The sequence below is a fragment of the Hylobates moloch genome, unplaced genomic scaffold (genome assembly GCF_009828535.3).
Source record: "Hylobates moloch isolate HMO894 unplaced genomic scaffold, HMol_V3 SCAFFOLD_2, whole genome shotgun sequence".
NCBI lineage: Eukaryota > Metazoa > Chordata > Mammalia > Primates > Hylobatidae > Hylobates > Hylobates moloch.
Window position 1 is genome coordinate 728,590 of NW_026652277.1, and position 20,570 is coordinate 749,159.

At 41.0% G+C, this 20,570-nt stretch overlaps 1 protein-coding gene across 5 annotated transcripts in view; it reads right to left on the reverse strand.

Moving 5' to 3' along the window:
- LARP4B (La ribonucleoprotein 4B) overlaps positions 1-20,570 on the reverse strand; it is a 117,966-nt gene that overhangs the window by 16,515 nt on the left and 80,881 nt on the right. For all 5 annotated transcript variants that reach the window (XM_032161983.2, XM_058431074.1, XM_058431076.1 and 2 more), the window contains 6 exons: positions 16,140-16,218; positions 14,095-14,231; positions 7,467-7,570; positions 2,279-2,389; positions 1,111-1,164; positions 815-1,024 (listed from right to left, as the gene is read on the reverse strand). In XM_032161983.2, the coding sequence (XP_032017874.1) occupies positions 815-1,024; positions 1,111-1,164; positions 2,279-2,389; positions 7,467-7,570; positions 14,095-14,231; positions 16,140-16,218 (695 nt within the window). The remainder of the gene's footprint in view (positions 1-814; positions 1,025-1,110; positions 1,165-2,278; positions 2,390-7,466; positions 7,571-14,094; positions 14,232-16,139; positions 16,219-20,570) is intronic.

Sequence of the window (20,570 nt, forward strand, 5' to 3'; positions counted from 1 at the left end):
CTTAGTCCACAGCGAAACCCTGGACATGAACTCTTTTCAAAGTTACTAACTCAATTTCTGCTTTCTGACCATAACCTTCTATGTATGCTACCCTTCAATCTCTCCAATTCCAACTAACCTGCATTGCTACCTCAGGCAAACCTCTAGTCCATGAACCCATCTTCACCTCTCAACTAGACTTCAGCTTCAAGGACATGCTCATCCGTGTACTGCTGACTCTCGTGCATCCAATGCCACCAAACTCATGCTAATTCCCACCCAGGACGCACTTGATCTTTCAAGCATCTATAGCAGCACACAAAGAGACAATGTCTAGATCCAGTACAGACTTATGAATTCCAACCATAGGCCTTAACAAAGGCCAAAATCCATAAAAATTAATCATGTTGACCAACTCTAATGCTGGTGAGAAGTGAGTAAAATAAGGCTGGTAAAACAGCAGGCCTTCTCCTTGGCCTTGCTGTCAGAAGCCTATTAAACACCTCTTCCTCCTCAGTTAATCCCCATTGCATTGTCCTCCGTGTAGGGGACACCAGGTACACTACAGCACTTATCGCCCTCTGTGTCTTGCTAAGAGCTGCATGACAAGAGGGAAGATGGGCTGCACAAGGATTGTGATCACAGCAATCCAGAGTTCTTTATGCATAAGCTCTGTTCTCAGTTAAATTTAAAATCCCCCACATAACTTGAAGGTCTATTTTAGTATGTCAGACTGCACACGTATCTGGCTTCCTATTAGATGAGGATTTTAATCCTTCAAACATTATCTAGCATTGTGTCTACAATATAAATTCCTAGTAAAGAAATGACGTACCAAGGGTGGGTCAAGATAGCTGTGCGTTGCTGACCATGTCTGGGGCGTGATCAGGCTGTACAGGGGGAACTGCTGCTGGGGGCTGTACATGGGAGGGAAGTAGAACGACGTCGCATAGCGCTGCTGGGCATACAGGCTCACGTCCAGGGGTCTAAATCCATTCTTTGGCAAAAATGTGTTTATAGCTATTGCCTTTGCTTTTATCCGTGCCTGTTTGAAAATATGTAAGTTTCTATTAGAATACTTAAGAACACCAATTTGCAAATAAACAAAGTATAACCAATGGTCTTGCTTACCTTAATTGGTTTTCCTTGAAAAGTTTTGACTTCTTCTCGAAGGTATTTGTAAGCCTAAGGGCAAAATTAAGTACAAAATTCCATTCGATTAACCTTATGAATAAGAGGCACCAATAGTTCACTCAATAGCTCAAATAGGGAAATATATAATTAAATTATGGTGAACAGAACCTAGAATAATCATTCTTGACACTCCCTGGGTCACAGATCCCGTAAAATAACCTCATAAGAGCTAAGGAACGTGTACCCCAAATTCTCACAAACGAGATTTGTACACAATTTTGTAAGTATTAACAGATGCCATAGAAGTCTCCCAAAGACCACTGGCCAAGAATCTTGACCTGGTGGAAAATGATGAATATTATTAATCTCAATTTCAGATTAGGAGTATGCAGTTCAGGAAATACCAGACGGGAAGGAAAAGGATTAGGAACGTAACATCCAAAAGTCATCCTTTACATATCTCCTTGTTCTTCTCCACATTAATTCTACATTAAACCCCTATAAAACCAGGAAGGCCCTGCACCTGATTCAATCTCATCTGACCACATTCGCCATGCGGGCTGGCAGAGCTCACACTCCACTCCACAAAAATGCTTACTCTATCTTCCCTTCCCCTTTTCCCCTCCATCCAATTAAAACCCATCTTTCAGGTTTCTGTGTTTTCTTTTCTGAACCCCACATATTGTTTATACCATTTAACACTTTATAATACACGTGTTAGTTTCCCCACAAATAAGATGCTTCCCTTAAAGGCAGGAAAACTACTAACTCCTCACGCCTCCTTACACAGCTTACTTCTCAATACCATTAAAAGCATCTTCCAAAGTACAACGAAGTCTGCTGGGAGATGAAGATTAGGTTCAAATTTCCCCCCAAACACTTTGCAAATAGCAAAACTTCTCTGCCCAGATAGAAGAACAAAACTGATTCTCCTAGGCTGCTCAGATTGTTGTCCTTGGAAAGCAAAATCACATGCTTTTCATATTGCTATAAAAATTGTCCATAAATACACTCATTTAAGTTTCTACAACTTGATTTCCTCTGCAGACTATATTCAAACTTACCATCACAAGTAATCTCAACACCCAAGTTTAGTCCCAACATGCACTAATACTAAAAACTGGTAAACTATGCAATTCATAGGGTGATGGTGGAAAGAACTTACCTGTTGTGCATCAGCTTCTGTTTCAAATGTAATAAACCAATTATCATTATATGCAAATTCACAGTTTATAAACTTCGGTAAATTATCTCCTTTAAATAGTGCCTCTACTTCCTACAGGAAATAGAGATGTTAGAAATTAATTCTCAACAATGTCAGTTTTTGTCCTCACCAAAAATTTTTTTAACAAATGCATTCTCTCAAGGAACTATCCTTAAACAAATTAACATACCATGATGCCTAGTAAATCTCTCTTCCAAAAAGGATGAGGGTTCAGCAGGGCTTCCAGAATCAGAATCACAATGCCATAGAGAAAAACAGTCACACAACTTACAGCTTCCCCTACTCTCAAGATACCATTAAGCTAAATTAATGTGAAAACGATCATATCATTTTCTGGGCTGATAACTGCACAACTTTAAAAAAAAAAAAAAAAAAGGCAGTTTAAGAAAAAAAAAATCGCTTGGACTTTTGCTTCTGGCCATGATGGACTAGATGTACTCTCCCAGATGACTCAATTAAAAAACCAAAGACAAAATACATGAAGAACAGTTTCAGGCCCTGAACCCCAGCGTGTACACGAGTGTGATCCCTGAGAGGGACATGAACTGGGGGGTGGCCCTCAGTGCCTGGGCCGCAGAGCCAGCAGGGTAAGCCTGCAGATGGCCTTCCCCACATCTTCAGCCTGGGAAACAACTGCCTGAAGGATGAGAGGGAACAAGCCCAGGGAAGGCTCACCAAGAGAGGAATGGTTTGTCTTCCCACTAGCCACAGTGGAAAACTCTCCTAAACCCACAGGATAGCAGGGACAGTGCTCAGAAGGGCACCGCTTCAGCAGTGGGGAAAATGAGCCCTAGAGGAAAGGCTGCTCTGATTCCACCTAGCAAGTTGGTTCCAGGTAACTTAACTGCATTTCAAAACAAAGCTCAAGAATATTCATTAGAATACAAAAATATTCAGTAAAGTAAAATTTAAAACTCCGAGCATCTCCTCAAAAATCACAAAGCATGCAAAGAAATAGAAAAATATGACCTATAGTGCAAAAGATTAGACCTAAAAATGATAGAGACAATAGACTTAATACACATAAAACATTTATTGCATATATATTCCATATCCCATAAAAGGTAAAGACTGAGCATATTAAATATATATGGAAGTTTTTTTTAAAGACCAAAATCAAACTTTACCGGAGATGAAAAATACAATGTCTGAAATTAAAACTACACTAAATAAGATTAACAGCTGGCTAGACACTTTCTGAAGGACGAAAGGGAGAGGAAAACATTTAACAAAATAATGGCTCGATAAATTTCAGGTACAAGAAGTTTGAAAACTACACCAAAGCATATTGCAGTCACCTTGCTTAAAACCAGTAGTAAAATCTTCACAGCAGCCAGAGAAAGACTTATTACATACAGAAGGATGGTGATAAAAACCACAGAAAACGTATACCAGAAGAGAGAGTATCTTTAAAACACAGAAAGGGAGGAAAAAACCCCATCAATCCAGAAATCTGTATGCAAAAATACCTTTCATAAATAAAGGTGAAATAAAATTTTCCCAAACATACTAAAGCTGAAAAAACATCATCCTCAGCAGACCTGTACAAGACATGTTAAAGGGATGTCCAGGCAGAAGGGAAGTCCAGATTGACATAAAGGAATGAGAAGCACTGAAAATGGTAAATACTGAATAAATATAAAACACGTTTTTCTTATTTTTAATCTCTTTTTAAAAATGACTTTTTTAAAGCAAACATAACAACAACGTATTGTGAGGCTTATGACTGTGTAGAATTACAACGTGTGACAACAGCACAGGCTAGAAGTGGAGAATGGGAGCGCATGGCTGTAAATGGGAGAGCATGGCTGTAAGGTCAAGAGGCATGGTGCTCTGTGAATTACACGGACTCTAGTAAAGTTAGAGGGTCAGCTAAAAACCCCAAAGAAAGGGGGTCCAATATTTTGGCTTCCCTGGGACACATTGGAAGTAGAAGAATTGTCTTGGGCCACACATAAAATACGCTAACACTAACGATAGCTGATGAGCTTTAAAAAAAAACAACTCATAATGTTTGAAGAAAGTTTACGCATTTGTGTTGAGCTGCATTCAAAGCCGTCCTGGGCGGCATGCGGCCCACGGGCTGGAGAAGCATGCCCTAAAGCACCACTAAAAAACAGAAACAAAGAGTTATACCTAATATGCCAAAAAAGGAGATAAAAATACACATTTAATCCCAAACAAAAGGAAGGGAAAGGGAAAGAAAATAAAGAAGAGACAAAACAGAAAACAAACAGCAAGATGATAAATTTAAATTTAATCACATCATTACATCATTAACCTCTTAAATGTAGATGGGCTACACTCCCAATTAAAAGACAGAAATTGGGCCGGGCGCGGTGGCTTACGCCTGTAATCCCAGCACTTTGGGAGGCCAAGGAGGACGGATCGTGAGGTCAAAAGATCGAGACCATCCTGGCCAACATTGCGAAACTCTGTCTCTACTGAAAGTACAAAATTAGCTTGGCATGGTGGCACATGCCTGTAGTCCTAGCTACTCAGGAGGCTGAGGCAGCAGAACCGCTTGAACCCAGGAGGCAGAAGTTGCAGTGAGCTGATATCACACCACTGCACTCCAGCCTGGCAACAGAGCAAGATGCCATCTCAAAAAAAAAAAAAAAAAAAAAAGACAGAAATTTTCAGATTGGATAAGAAAAGCAAGACCCAATTACACACTGCTCACAAGGAATCCGCTTTAAATATGAAAACACAAATGGGTTGGTTAAAAGAGGATAGAAAAGACATACCATACTAATGTCAATCAAGGAACGTGAGAGTGGCTACATTCATACCAGATTCCAGAGGAAAAACAGCAACAAGGAAAAACAGGGCCATTCCATGAAAAATTACTAGCCAGGTACACTTCAAAAAATATAAAAGGAATTTGACAACCAAATGAACTACAAAAAAGGTTTCCAGGGATTCTAATGCCCTATTGTTGTTGTCCCATCACTGGTAAATGCTTACTGGCTAAAAGATAAAACACATCAGCGCAAAGTCATACTTGACTAATGGTAAATTAGGATTATGACTTTTAAAGTCAAACAATAATACTTTAAGGCCACTAGACTATCAGTCTACTAGTGGCAAGAATGGTTGACTCCTCCGCCTCTGGGAAAATCCTATTTTTAAGAGAATCAGAATCATTATTTAAAATGTACTAATCACTAACAAGCACCTAGTGACATTTAAAGAAGAATTTTCTAGAAACTCCTAGCCTACATTTCTAAGACCCAGTAGAAGGGCTCTATAATAATCATACAGAGTCCTTGGAAACTTATGTTCTTACGTGGATTGTTTTAGGCTACTTATTTTCTTTCCTTTTTTTCCCCAACTTTTAATTTATCAAACAGTTTCCTTTAAACCTTCTCTCTTAAGACTTTCATTGCTCAAGTTTTACAACAGACATAAGGTCAGCAGTTTTGAATAACATAAATACTCCAAAATCAATGTCTACTGCTAAATGCAGAAAATTCTCCTTGGTTAAAGTTTTACAAACATTTCAAGTCTTAAAAATTAGGATCTATGTTTTAAATATTACTGAGTTAATACAGATGTCTAAATTAATCATAAGAAATATGCTGGTCCTCGGCCGGGCACAGTGGCTCACACCTGTAATCCCAGCACTGTGGGAGGCCATAATCCCAGCTACTCGGGAGGCTGAGGCAGGAGAAGCACTTGAACCCAGGAGGTGGAGGTTGCAGTGAGCCGAGATCGCGCCACTGCATGCCAGCCTGAGTGACAGAGCAAGACTCCGTCTCAAAAAAAAAAAAAGAAAAAAAAAGCAAGAAATATGCTGGTCCTTCATATTCAGACCCTTAATAAAAATAGGAGGAAAAAATTATAATCCTAAATTCTTTTTCTCCACATACTACAATATAGAACTAGTAAAGACAGGCTGAGTTGAACAGAAGGTAAAACTTGCTGGAATAAGACCATACTTATATGAGAGTAATAGAACTTCTTACGCTAGGCAGAGAGCTTTGTTGGAATGTTAACCTTTGTCACATGCTAGGGTTGTTTTCCTTAAGAAACTCTCACAACTGTAACCCACTCGGACTGAAAAGCCTGAGCCGCAATGTCCATTTCCTCTGCAGAGAAGGTGTGTGGAAAGAGGTAGCATGAATGACGACGCTGAAATCATGTGAGAGATGAGACCAACAACAAACTCAGGCTTCCTGTGTTCTGCGAGTCCCCAAAGCAGGCGGATTCCGTTTTCTGAGGTAGAATAAACTAAGTTGCCAGCACCTTCTATAAAGACTTTACTGCATGATCTCAAGGTGTGACCATCAGTGTGTTTACTACACAAAGCAACTCAGTTTAGGCATCTGGACAAACAGTAGATTTTATAGCAACACATAACAGTAGATGGCTTTTCATTACTTTTAAGCTATCAGATACTGTGGTTCCCTAAAATTACTGCCCAAGTCGGGTGGATCATGAGGTCAGGAGTTCGAGACCAGCCTGGCCAAGATGGTGAAACCCTGTCTCTACTAAAACATAGAAAAATTAGCTGGGCGCGGTGGCAGGCGCCTGTAATCCCAGCTACTTGGGGGGCTGAGGCAGGAGAATCACTTGAGCCTGGGAGGTGGAGTTTGCAGTGAGCCGAGATTGCGCCACTGCACTCCAGCCTGGGCAACAGAGCAAGACTCCATCTCAAAAAAAAAAAAAAAATTACTGCCCAAGTTACCAGTTCTCTAAGAGTGGCCGTGCTGACTTGGACCAGGCCACACTGGTAGCTCAGGGAGTTATTCACGATGCCCCTCTGTCATAAAAATACCTGTTTTGAAAACTTATTTATCACAAAAGTGCTCTTTTTCATTATTTGTGGGTTTACTAATCTTATTTTTTAAATAAATATTTAAATGTGTTATTTTTAATTTCTAAATATAGAAATGCATAAACCTTCACTATCTTATTATAAGGAGTCCTGAGATCAAAAGGTTTGGGAATCATTCCCTCCTACTCTATAACTCAGTGGGTGTAAATCCTGGGAAAACAGTGTTAATGTAAGTATTCAGTTTAAAAAACACACAGCCCAAGAAAACACGAAAGTAAAAAAAAAATCAAAACCAACAAAGACCTTTGGGAAAACGTCCAAGTAACCTTCAGAGGAGAAATTACTTACTTCCACAGGGGTAGATTCAGATATTTCACGCAGTATTACTATGCAGCGATTTTGATTTGGCCTTACTTTTTCTCCCTTTTCATCCACTTGAACTAAAGGTAAAGCTATGAAGAGAAGAAAAATCAATGGTGAAACAAAAATATTAAAATATGATATGCCAGTGGAATGTGTTACATTATATTACTGTATTACTAAATAAGCTAAAGAAATCTGCAAATGGGCAAACTGTCAAAAATTTTGCTAATCTAACACAATCCAAAGGTTTTAAACCAATCTCACATGTTAGATTTTTCAAAACTAAGGAATATGGACATTTAAAATCCTGCAAGAGCCATAAGGTATGCAACACTATGAAACAAAGGTTCTAACCAGCTCAAGCACGAAAAGCAGATGAAAACACAGGGTTAATGGCTTCTCCTTTCCACAAGTACCTACAGTGAAATACTCTTGTCTTGTAACTTGTCTCTGTGTGCCCTTCCCTGGCTCCCTGATGATCATCTCTCACCTAACGGTCGTGCAGTGTTTGCATTAGGATGCTCGCGTGACTGCAGTAATAGGCCTAATTTAGATTTCGCCAGTTTTTACATAAATTGTGTTTTGGTGTCACATCTATGAAATTATGCAATGCGCAGATTTGAGTCACAGCAAGTAATGATCACAATTAGGGCTCAGAGGTGCCCAATGTCACAAAGACACAGATCACCAGCATCAGGAGGAAAGTGGCAACATCATTACAGGTTCTATCAACAGGAAAAAGATAACAATAGAATATTATGAAAAAGTTCACACTAATAAATTACATGAAATAGAAACATTCCTTAAAAGGTGTAAACCACCAAAGCTCACCCTACAAGAAAGGTAACTGGTGCATGACTGTAACTTAGTTTTTATATCTTAATCTGACAAAAGATCATCAAAGACTCGTATGCTGAAAACTGCAAAACACTGCCAAGAGAACATTTTAAAGACCTACATAAAGACATATTCTGTGCTTGTGGGTTGTAAAACTTAACACTGGTAGAATGGGTAAATTCTTATTGAGTAAATTTACAGAATCAATGCAATCCCAATAGAAACACCAACAGGACATTTTGAAAAATTGTAATGATGATTCTAAAATTCATATACAAATGCAAAACATTTAGAAGAGCCACAACAAAGCTGGAGGTTCTGAACCTACTTTAAGACTTACTATAACGTTACAGTGATCAAGACACTGTAGTGTTAGCATCAAATCAGACAAGTAGTCAAGGGAATAAAACGCACGTTCCAGAGATCAACACCCACATGCACGGGCAGTCAACACGACAAGGCCCCAGACACGTGGGGTGCTGCAACAGATGCACGCAGGATCCAGACCCCACACCATGTACAAATATCAGCACAAAATAGATCACAGACTCGAATGTTCAAATGTAAAACATAAAACTAATAAAAGAAAAACTATTATAACCTTGGACCACGCAAAGATTTCTTAGGTACAACACCAAAAGCAAGATCTGTAACAGGAAAAAAATTTACAAATTGGACTATATAAAAAATGTCTACTTCTGCTTCTCAAAAGACACTGGTAGGACAAAAAAAACAGCTGTACACTGAGAGAGCATATTTGTAAATCACGTGTGTGAGAAGGACTTGTATCCAGAATACCTGTAATACATATTTAAGTGTACACACATACATCATCTCCAGAATACCTGTAATACATATTTAAGTGTACACACATACATCATCGACAATGTGACTGTGGAGCAAAGGAGCATCTTTTCAACAAGTGCTGCTAAACCACTCAACATCCACATGCAGAAAATTAAGCTAGGTGCAGACCTGGCACCACCATTCATAAAAATTAACCCCAAATGGACCATGAACCTAAGTGTAAAATGCAAAACCTTAAGTCCAAGAAAACATAGGAGAAAATCTAGAAGACCTTGGGTCTGACAATAACTTCTTAGATGCCACACTAAAGGCATGATCCATGAAAAAATTTCATTAACATTTAAAACTTCTGCTTTGTGAAAGGCCATGTCAACAGGATGAGAAGCCATTGACTGATGGAAAATAGTCGCAAAAGACACATCTGATAAAGGACTGTTAACATCAAAATGCACAAAAAACTTAAAAACTCAACAACAAGAAAATGAACAAGATTAAAAAATGGGCAGAAGATGTGGACAGACACTTCACAAAAGATTTAGGGCAAATCTACATATGGAAGAACGCTTCACATCCTATGTCATAGGGAATGCAAATTAAGATATCAGAGATGTCACTGCATACCTGTCAGCACAGCAAAAATCAAAAACAATGTCGCCACCAAATGCTGCCAAGGATGTGGAGCAACAGGAACTCCCATTCGCTGCCGATGGGATGCAAAGTGGTACGTCCACTCTGGGAGACACTTTGGTGGTTTCTTACAAAACAAATAATATTCTTAGCATATGATCTGGCAGTTGTGCTCCTTGGTACTTATCCAAAGGAGCTAAAAAATTATGTCCATGCAAACTCTGCATACAGATGTTTATAGCAACTTTACTCGTAACTGCCAAAACTTGGAAGTAATCAAGATGTCCTTCAGTGGGTAGATGGATAAACAAACTGTAGGACATCCAGACAATGAACTATTATTCAACACTAAAAAGAAATGATCTATCAAGCCATGAGAAGACATGACAGAACCTTCAACATATATTGCTAAGTGAAAGAAGCCAATCTGAAGAGGCCACATCCTATAGGATTCCAACTCTAGGACATTCTGGAAAAGGCAGAACTACAGAGGCAGTAAAAAGATCAGTGGCTTCCAGTGATTGGGAGAGGCAGGGATGCACGAGTGGAGCTCAGAGATGTTTAGGTCAGTAAAATTACCCTATATGATACTGTAATGGTAGATAATGTCCCTATACGGTTGTCTGAACCCACAGAATATACAATACCAAGTGAACCCTTATGTAAACTGTGGACTCCAGGTGATAATGATGTGTCAGTGTAGGTTTCATCAATTATAACAAATGTTCCTCTGCGGCGGAATGTTCACATGGGAAGAGGCCATGCACGTGTACAGGGGATATAATGGGAGATCTCTGTACTTTGCTCACAATTTTGCTGTGAATCTAAAACTGTTATAAAAAATAAAGTCTACTTCTAAAGAAAGGACTCAATTGTTAATAAAACTAATAAAGTCTGTGTGGGACATCTAAATAGACACTACTGCAAAGAAGAAAAAGGAAGGCAAATAAGCACATTTAAAAATGCTCAATTTCATTAATCATTAGAGAAATAGATGTTAAAACCTCAATAAGATATCACTATATAGTTATTAGAAAACATAAAATTAACATGATTGCATACCAAGTGTCAGAAGGATATGGGGCAACTGGAGCTCTCATCCCTGCTGATGGTGGCCAACCGTAAAATGGTCCAACCACTTTGGAAAACAGGCGGGTGGTTTCACAGTTAATCATACACCTAACCACACAATCCAGACATTCTACTTGTGGTTATTTACCCGAGACAGAGGGAAGCACATGGTCACACAGAGACTTTTACACAAGTGTCCACAGCAATTTGTAGTGGTCAAAACCTGGCAATAACCTAAATGTCTATAACTGGTAGGTGCATAAACCAACTGGGAATATCCATTTGAGAGAATACTTCCCAGCAAAAAGAAGCAATCACCTACTAATCCAGTAAACAACAATAGTTATGACAGACCAAAAGAAAGTGATATTGCATAATTGACTCCATTTACATCAAATTTGTAAACATTGCAAGCTAATCTGTAGTGACAGGAATCAGTGGTTGCCTGGGGAGGGGGTAGAGGAAGCTTGGTGGGGGTGGGCTGTGATGGCTGTTTGGTATCGTGATTGTGGTAGTTTCATGGGTGTATAAATATGTTAAAACTTACCAAATGTACACTCAGAATGCATAATTTATGGTATGTAAATTCTACCTCCATACAGGCAGGGGTGATACCCTCTGCACTTCATGCCTCGCCCAACTCACCTGCCCCCATGACATGACACTGAATGATGAGCTTCAATCCCATTCATGCTTTCACACCATCTCTGTGCTCCTCTGAACCCACAAATATTCCTGTGCTTCAGCTTTACACACCCCCAAGCTTTATATACATGGTATCACCTTGCACAAATTTGGAAATATGCTTTTATAAACATTATAATTTAAAAATTTATTCTTGTTGAAATATGTAGGCCTAGCTCACTGTAACAGCTCTGGTACTCACTGTGTGTATATAAGACAATGTATTTATTCTGGTGACAAATATTTTAGCATGTCTTTTTAATTAGCAGTTTCAGTTATATTAAGGGTAAAAACAGCACTTGAATCAGACATACTGGGACATGCACTGTATGTTTATTGTGATATTAAAAATAATCTAGAAATGTAACTTATACAACTTAACACAAGAGCTGCAGTATTCAAAGTAAAATCATTCAGACAATCTTGAGTTTAATTTTTAAAAAGATAAAATTAAATATTCATCAAATATCTGCTGTGTGTCTGAGTCTCTGCTAGGTATTTTGGGCACAAGATTTAAACATAAGATGAGGCCAGGCATGGTGGCTCACACCTGTAATCTCAGGACTTTGGGAGACTGAGGTGGGCAGATCACTTGAGGTCAGAAGTTTGAGACCAGCCCTGCCAATGTGGTAAAACCTCGTCTCTACTAAAAGTACAAAAAATTAGCTGGGCGTGGTGGTGCACGCTTGTAATGCCCAGCTACTTGGGAGGCTGAGGTAGAGAATTGCTTCAACACAGGAGGCAGAGGTTGCAGTGAGCTGAGATGGCACCACTGCACTGCAGCCTTGGCGACAGAGTGAGATTCCATCTCAAAAATAAATAAATTCATTCGTCCATTCAATTCAATTTAAAAAAAAAGATGAGAACTTTGCTCCTGTGGACCTATTCATGACATTTTCATCCTCTTAAGAACTACAATGAATGCAATAACTTGCTAACTATATTCTTATCACACAGGTTCTTACAAAGGCATGTATATTTCTGTCCAAAAATCGAGTGAAAAAAGACAAAATGAGAAACTAAAGAGCTGAGTGCAAAGGGATAAAAGGTAAGTCATGAAAAAGGCAGGAGGAGATGGGACGAAATAGGTGACAAGGCTGCCCTGGATCACCTATGGGCAGGTGGGCTCTGTTAAGCAACCAGACAGAGCAATTTAATATCCTCATGGTTGGTGGAAACGACCCCTGGCCAGTAACAATCAACTGAGAAATCATCCCAGTGGGGCAGCAGCATTTGCAAAGTCTGTCCTAAAAGGAATAACGAAACCTGAAACTCCTAATCATAACCAAAAAGACTTCAGAGTATAAACAGGGACAAGAATGCTGCTGGCCTTTCAAAGATGGGGCCCAATTCATCTGGCACAGACAACAGCTTCTGTTCTGCATGATGACACCAGGGAGCACGGCGCCATCCTGGGAGACAGCAGTGCCACTCTCAGAACTCATAGTCAATGGTAATTATGTTTGCCAGTTTCTTCACTGTCTCCAATAATTTAATAACCCATGATATCTGTCTAAAAACAGAAAAATATAAAACTTTTATTTGTGAAAAGAAAATCCAACTAAGTTCTAATGTAAGATGCTCACTTTTTTTATACTACTGTAAAGTCAAATTCATACAAGAAAAAAAAAAAACCCTGCACAGACTGTCGACAGTACAGTTAAGCCAGGGACAATGTGAAAACCCTTCTGTGTGAGTGTAGGCAGTGGACTTAATTGAGACTTGAAGTCAGGCTTAGCAATGTCCAGTCACTCAAAACCATGTAGGGGGCACCATCCGCACTTAATGCTTAAACACTGTTTGATGTTGCCAAACTTCAAAGAAACAACTTCACTCACAACATAACTTTTTTTTTTTTTTTTTTTCTTTTTGAGACGGAGTCTATCTCTGTCACCAGGCTGGAGTGCAATGGCGCGATCTCAGCTAACTGCAACCTCTGCCTGCTGGGTTCACGCGATTTCCCTGCCTCAGCCTCTCAAGTACCTGGGATTACAAGCACGCACCACCACGCCCAGCTAATTTTTTGTATTTTAGTGGAGACGGGGTTTCACCATGTTGGCCAAGACAGTCTCAATCTCCTGACCTCATGATCCGCCCAACTCGACCTCCAAAAGTGCTGGGATTACATGCGTAAGCCACCACACCTGGCCCACAACATAATTTTAAGAAAAATTGCGATAATTATTTCATCCAAACATAAACAGGAAGTTGCAATTTGAAAGAAACACCTTTAGTGGCAAAACTGTAACTAAAATGTATTTTACTTTAACTATAAATGTTATTTTTATTTTGTTTTTCATGAATGAAACAACTGTCTTTAAAATCCCCATTAAAAAGATTCTTTTCTACTTCATATGGCCCAAAACTTGTTTGAGGTTTCATAATTGGTTCAACTGGCATTCCCAGGGACTATCAGGCACTACTCCAGAATTATTGGACCTGGGCAGAAAGGAACGGAAGGCCAGAGAAGAATCTGATTTGCCATCAAGGACCTTAACATTTGATGGCTATAGATTTAAAGGTTCATACTGATAAGACAAATACTCTAAGGACAAGTATTATTAATTTAAAATTGTCATTTACTTACATCTTAGCACTTCCACAATCAAATCCACATCAGTGCTGAGCTTCTTGATGTGGTCAAGGTTAGCCACCGTTGTGATTGGCACATACTGGTCACTATCCATCTGTGATATAAGATACATGTCACTAGCAAGGTTCTCCCTGTTGAAAGAAAACAATCTCTTTTAATCAATATTTCTTTAAAAGGAAGTTTCACCTACTGTAATTCCAGTTTCACAAGAGGCGTGAGTGTGACATGGTATTGCTTTGGAGTTAAATCTCAGCCCAGGACCCATCTGTTATTTGCTGTCTCTCCGGCCTCAGGTAAATTTTTTTCAAAATCTCAGTCTTGGAGAGGCAGGGAGTGCAAAAGTAAAAGTATACTGCACTTTCTACAATCAAAATTCATGAGAAGATGGTTATTTTTAAATAAGATGTAAGTATTTACAGCTGTCATTTTTGTCCTAAGAAGTACCTGAGGAGTTTATTAAAAATACATACAATTTTGTTAGGCTGGTCACAGTGGCTCACGCCTGGAATCCCAGCACTTTGGGGGGCCAAGGTAGGCAGATCACCTGGGCTCAGGAGTTTAAGACCAGCCTGACCAACATGGTGAAACCCCATCTCTACTAAAAATACAAAAATTAGCCAGGCACGGTGGCAGGTACCTGTAATCCCAGCTACTCAGGAGGCTCAGGCAGGAGAATCGCTTAAACCCGAGAGGCGGAGGTTACAGTGAGCTGAGATCGCACCACTGCACTCCAGCCTGGGCGACAAGAGTGAAACTCCGTCTCAAAAAAAAAAAAGAAAGAAAAAAATTTAAAGTAAAGAAATCCAGCTCAATGAACAAGAAAGGAAAACATAAAAAGGTCAGGATAAGGTCATACCCAAAATTCCTCCTGTAGACTCTGGAACACTCACTAGAGAGCCTATATCCAGCCCTGGCTTCCTAGCAGCCAGAATTAAAAAGAAGGAAACAGTAACTTTACCCACAAAATCCAAAGGTGAGCCACAAATCATCTTTGGGCCAAGATGAGCTATTTTCTGGTGTTTTGGCCAAAGATCAATGTTTCCTGTGAATTCTCAAGGCATCATGTAATGTAGTGAACAAGGCCCTAAGAAACATTTCAAAACTGAGCACAGTGCTGGGTTCCTGGGGCCTCTGCTCAGTGTCGCTCGGTGAAGGCCCATGACTGCCGATCAAACGGAGGCCATGCAGGAGGAGGCCCTGCTCCACCTGCTCCACCCTCATCTCGGCCACCTGATTCTGGTGTAGCTGATTCTGGCCCCATGGGGCTACAGATGGTGTGAGTGGCAGAGAGCTCACACTTGTGCTCCACTAGGGCGTTCCACTGGTGCCCCTGCACCTTCTGCGTCTACTGTGTCATGGTGCGGTATGCTCAGACTCCAAACATGGAACAGCATGGGCATGGGGAGGAGGCCAGCAGAGCACCTCACACCTCCACCTCATACACCCCACAGGCTTCAAGGAGCCCCTAGCAGACACCTGTGTGGAATCCTCAGGGCTCCAGAGAAAATACCTGGAAAATTATCATCGACAGAAAACCTTATACACGGCCAATCGGTTATTGTCATACTCAGAGAAATTACATCAAACCCAATCCCATCTTCCTTTATGTCCAGTTCTGCCACTGGAACTTTAAAGGTTTTACTAAGAAAAAGGTATTATTCAGGGGAAAGAAAAATGATTAAAAATGAGTGTTATATAAATAAAACAACTTGCTATCTCAGTGTCTGGTGTGTTTTCAGAAACAACGGTGCACATTTGAACTTCAATGTGATGAAGTCTGATTCAACAGCACAGGGCGGGCCAGGCACTTTAGATGGCATTCCAGACAGTGACCACCAAGATCTTTGGGGACCACAGACATGAAGGTTATGTTCCATTCTCAAATGTCAAAAGATTGTTATTACTCAATACTCCACGTCTTAATATACATATATATGGATATGAGTAGGTACTCCTTCATAAAATACCACATTTGTTTATTTAACTATTTGTACAATACCAGAAATATCAGGTACTAGAAAAACCACCACCAGCCTTACCTAGATAAGCAGAATTCCAATGTTTTTTTAAGTACTTCTCGGGGGTCTTCCTGGCTTTCTGGTTGAGACTCATTTCCTCCTACATAAAAGTAATAAACAACTTAGGAAAAACGGCTTAAAATTTAGGAAGCAGATAATTCAGTACAGCAGTTCTAATGCTTTCAACTTACGTTCTGACACAACTACCTAAGTGTATACTAAGTATGAAAAATGCTATTTTACCTATCAAAAAAGTAAACCATGCAAAAAAATCTATCCCTTTATCCCCCAAAACAAAAACAGCACAGTTTAGAAAAATAATCTAAGTCTCATTAGCAGAGTTCAGCAGGGGCTTTTTCTACCAGAAATGACAAGTGTAAGCTTAGTTAATGCCTTGTCTCACTGCGAAAAGAATTTTCAAGTAACCTACACAAACACAAACACTAAACAATAATAAAATACAGAGGAAAACATTAAAACAACAACAACAAAGATAACCGGCAAAAAACCAAGGCTGGAGATCAAACAGGCTCTAGGACTAGACAGTTTCTACAACAGAGGCTTCAATTTGCCTTCCAACTTCCAGAGTTGAAGGAACAAGTGAGAACTGTCATGTTACAGAATTCCTGTAAGAGAAGGATAAATAAACCAGACCTTCAAGAGGAAACAAAAGCTGGTTCTAAATCCTGGAAGAAATTTCTGAGAAGATGCCAGAGAGCATGGTGTGTGTGGTCACAGGCAGCACAGGGCCGTGAATTTGGAGCTCTAGAAGACAGAGCTGGACTCTGGACACGGCATAAACAGGTATTTTAATAATGTTGAGATGACAGGCACTGAAACGCTAAGAACTCAGTTTTTTCCTACATTCCTATATAAATTAGCACGGTACAATCATATAAGAGGCATGCCAACACAAGAGACACTTGTATCTTAAAAGTCAAAGTTAAAGACCATGAAAAGGCAAAGACAAAGTGGGGCGTTCAGGACAAATGAGAGGGACAGAGTTTGTATGGTGTTATACAATGAGCTTAGTAAAAATCCACCCCCATCAGCAAAAAGAAAACAAAACTGCTAAAGTAACCATAACACAAAACCAAACCATGGGACTCAATGAGACTGAAAATGGAAAACTGAAAACATAACCTGATGTCACTGTCCATCTAGACTAAGGTGTCTCCGGGTCACTCATCTAAATTCACGCTCCACCACCCATGTTTAATAGGTGTTTACTAAATATTTCCATGTGCCAGGCACTATTGCAGACTCTGTGAATTCAGCCTGAATAAGGCAAAGCCTGTGCTCTCGTGAAGCCAACACTCTAGAGGGAGAGGCAGATAACAGATAGTTAACCAGTAACTATATACATCATGTCAGAGAGAAACAGACACGGAGGAAACAACCCAGGATGAGGGGCAGCAAGGCCTGGTGCCGTCCAGACAGGAAGTGCCATGTGATCTGACAGAGGAGGGGTGGGGCACACAGGAAGGTGGGAAGTGTGTTCTAAGTGGAGAGCCTCAAGCACAGGGGTCCCAAGGTGGGGCCTCTCTCAAGGGGTAGAGTCCAGCAGTAGGAGGCCAGCACAGCTGAGAAGAGAGGTGATAGACACAGTAAGAAATGAGGTCACAGAGGCTGGTGTGTGTGAGTGAGATCAAGGAGGACGTTAAAGTAACCTAAACGTAATAGAAAACCAATTCAAGGCTGACATTTTGAAAAGATCTCTCTGGTTCCATGGTGTAGACAGACTGTGCAGGCACCAGCCGGAAGCTAATGCAATCATCCAGGACAGGGCACTAGGGAGGACTCTCCAAGCGATAGGTGGTGCCAAAGCCACAAGGGAAGGAAGAAAAGCAGCCCAGGACTGAACCCGGGACACTCCCACCTTCAACAGGAGTCAAGCACATGAGGGCCAAGGGACACAGGCTCACAGCCAGCGAGGTGGGAAGACCACTAGGATACTGTGAAGTCAAGAGAAAAGAGAATCGTCCACTATAACATGACACAGTACAGCCAGGTAAGTCAAGAAGGTGAAACTAACTACTAGATCTGGCTGCACCAGGGTCATTAAAGAACTCGACAAATGCTGCTTAGGACAACTGTCTACCTGGACTGGACTCAAGAGGGAATGGAAGCAAGGAGACCTGGACTGCATTCAAGAAGGAATGGAAGCAAGGAGATGGGACAGCAAGCAGACAGCTGAAGTGTTCTACAGTGGAAGATGGGCTGCCCGGGTTGGCTTCACCTAAGATGAGAGATAATACCACCTTAGAAAGATGAGGAGTGACCAAACCACGCAAGAAACGCCTGGCACTGCAGACAGAGGAGACTCAGGAGCAAAGACAATGACAAGTGAGACAGGCTCTCAGGGAGACAGGAGGTTGGGCACATGGTGTTGGTAAGACACAGGCCATCTGCCTCCAGGTAAAATGGAGTCACAGGGGCTAGGTTAACTTTCCCTTTAAAACCACCAAGAAACCAAACAAGACAGATGAAATGACAGTTTTCCAGATGTGGGACATAGAGCAACAAAGGACATGGATTCCTATGTGACATGAAACTTTTTTTTTTTTTTTTTTTTTTTTTTTTTGAGACGGAGCCTTGCTCTGTCACCCAGACTGGAGTGTAGTAGCGTGGTCTTGCAACCTTGGCTCACTGCAACCTCCACCTCCCGGGTTCAAGTGATTCTCCTACCTCAGCCTCCTGAGTAGCTGGGATTACAGGCGCACACCACCAGGCCCAGCTAATTTTTTTTTTGGTATTTTCAGTAGAGATAGGGTTTCACCATGTTGGTCAGGCTGGTCTCGAACTCCTGACCTCATGATCTGCCCACCTCGGCCTCCCAAAGTGCTGGGATTCCAGGCGTGAGCCACCGCGCCCAGCTTGACATGAGACATTAAAGTAACCCCCACACATCCAGCCCACTGCCCTGAGGGAAGTCCCAGGCTGTGCCCAGGGAGTGGGAAGTCAGGTGGGAACCCAGTGTATGGCTGTGTGGAAGACAAAAAGAGAATGCAGGAGATGGGGAGGCTGACTGCATAGGCCAGACAGCAGGAGGAGCTCCAGAGAACCACAGGGCCCAGGCTCCATCACGTTGTCGGTCAGGTTCTTTGCAAAGCACAGATGTGATGAAACTACCCAAGGCTTGTGGAAGAACCACCTGAGAGGATCAGAAGTATAACAATATATGTCATTCACGTGCAGAGGCTGAAATGGTTAACCCTCCCCACCAGAAAATCTTGTGATTCCCGGGGCCCTGCCTCGGTGATAGGAAACAGGCCCCACACAGCACCGTCCCACTCACACCTAACATCTTAAAAACAAGATATGAAAGGATCACACTGTTTCCAAGAAACTTGGCTGCATCCCAGAACAAATATCAAATATTTAAAGAAATACAAAAATACTAAGCCCTGAATAAAGTAAAACTCAATCTAACCAAAAATTACCATGCATGCAAAGAAAGAAGCAGGAAGATATGACCCATGACAATGAGAAGTATCAACCAACAGAAGCCAATCCAGAACTGACACAGATGTTAAAATTAACTGAAAAGGATGTTAAAAGTTATCATAACTAGCCGGGTGCGGTGGCTCACGCCTGTAATCCCAGCACTTTGGGAGGCCGAGGCAGGTGGATCACGAGGTCAGGAGATCGAGACCACAGTGAAACCCCGTCTCTACTAAAAATACAAAAAATTAGCTGGGCGTGGTGACGGGTGCCTGTAGTCCCAGCTACTTGGGAGGCTGAGGCAGGAGAATGGCGTGAACCCGGGAGGCGGAGCTTGCGGTGAGCCGAGATCGCACCACTGCACTCCAGCCTGGGCTACAGCGAGACTCCGTCTCAAAAAAAAAAATTATCATAACTATATTTCATATGTTCGCGAAGTCAGGTAAGGACATAAAAATTACAAAAAAAAAAAAAAGAAAGAAAAAACTTACAGAGATGAAAACTCCAATGTCTGATATTAAAAATACTTGATGAGATTAACAACAAGGTAAGCATTACAGCAGACTCGGGAACCTGAAGACACAGTAACAGAAGCTTCCCAAAATCAAACAGAAAAATGAGAAGCACAACCAGCTCAGACGATCAGTAAGCTGCGGACAACATGGAGCAGCTCAGCTCGAGTGCAACAGCAGACCCTGGCACAGTCAGCCCCCAACACAGAGAAAATCTACAAACGGGAACAGAGAGCACCAGAAACCCCCACAACACGGACAAACGTGTATGCTGTTTTGCTTGTTATAATTTAAATCTCTTTTAAAAATAACTGACTTTTAAATAACAATAGAAACAATATATTGTCAGTTTACAGCATAAGTAACTGCAAAAGGCATGATGACCGAAGCATCCGGCCACGAGAGAAGCGGCGGCAGACTGCCCTGATGCTGTGCTCCATGTGAAGCAGCACGCAGCCACCTCAAGGTAGACTGTGTTAGCTGGAGGAAGTGGAGC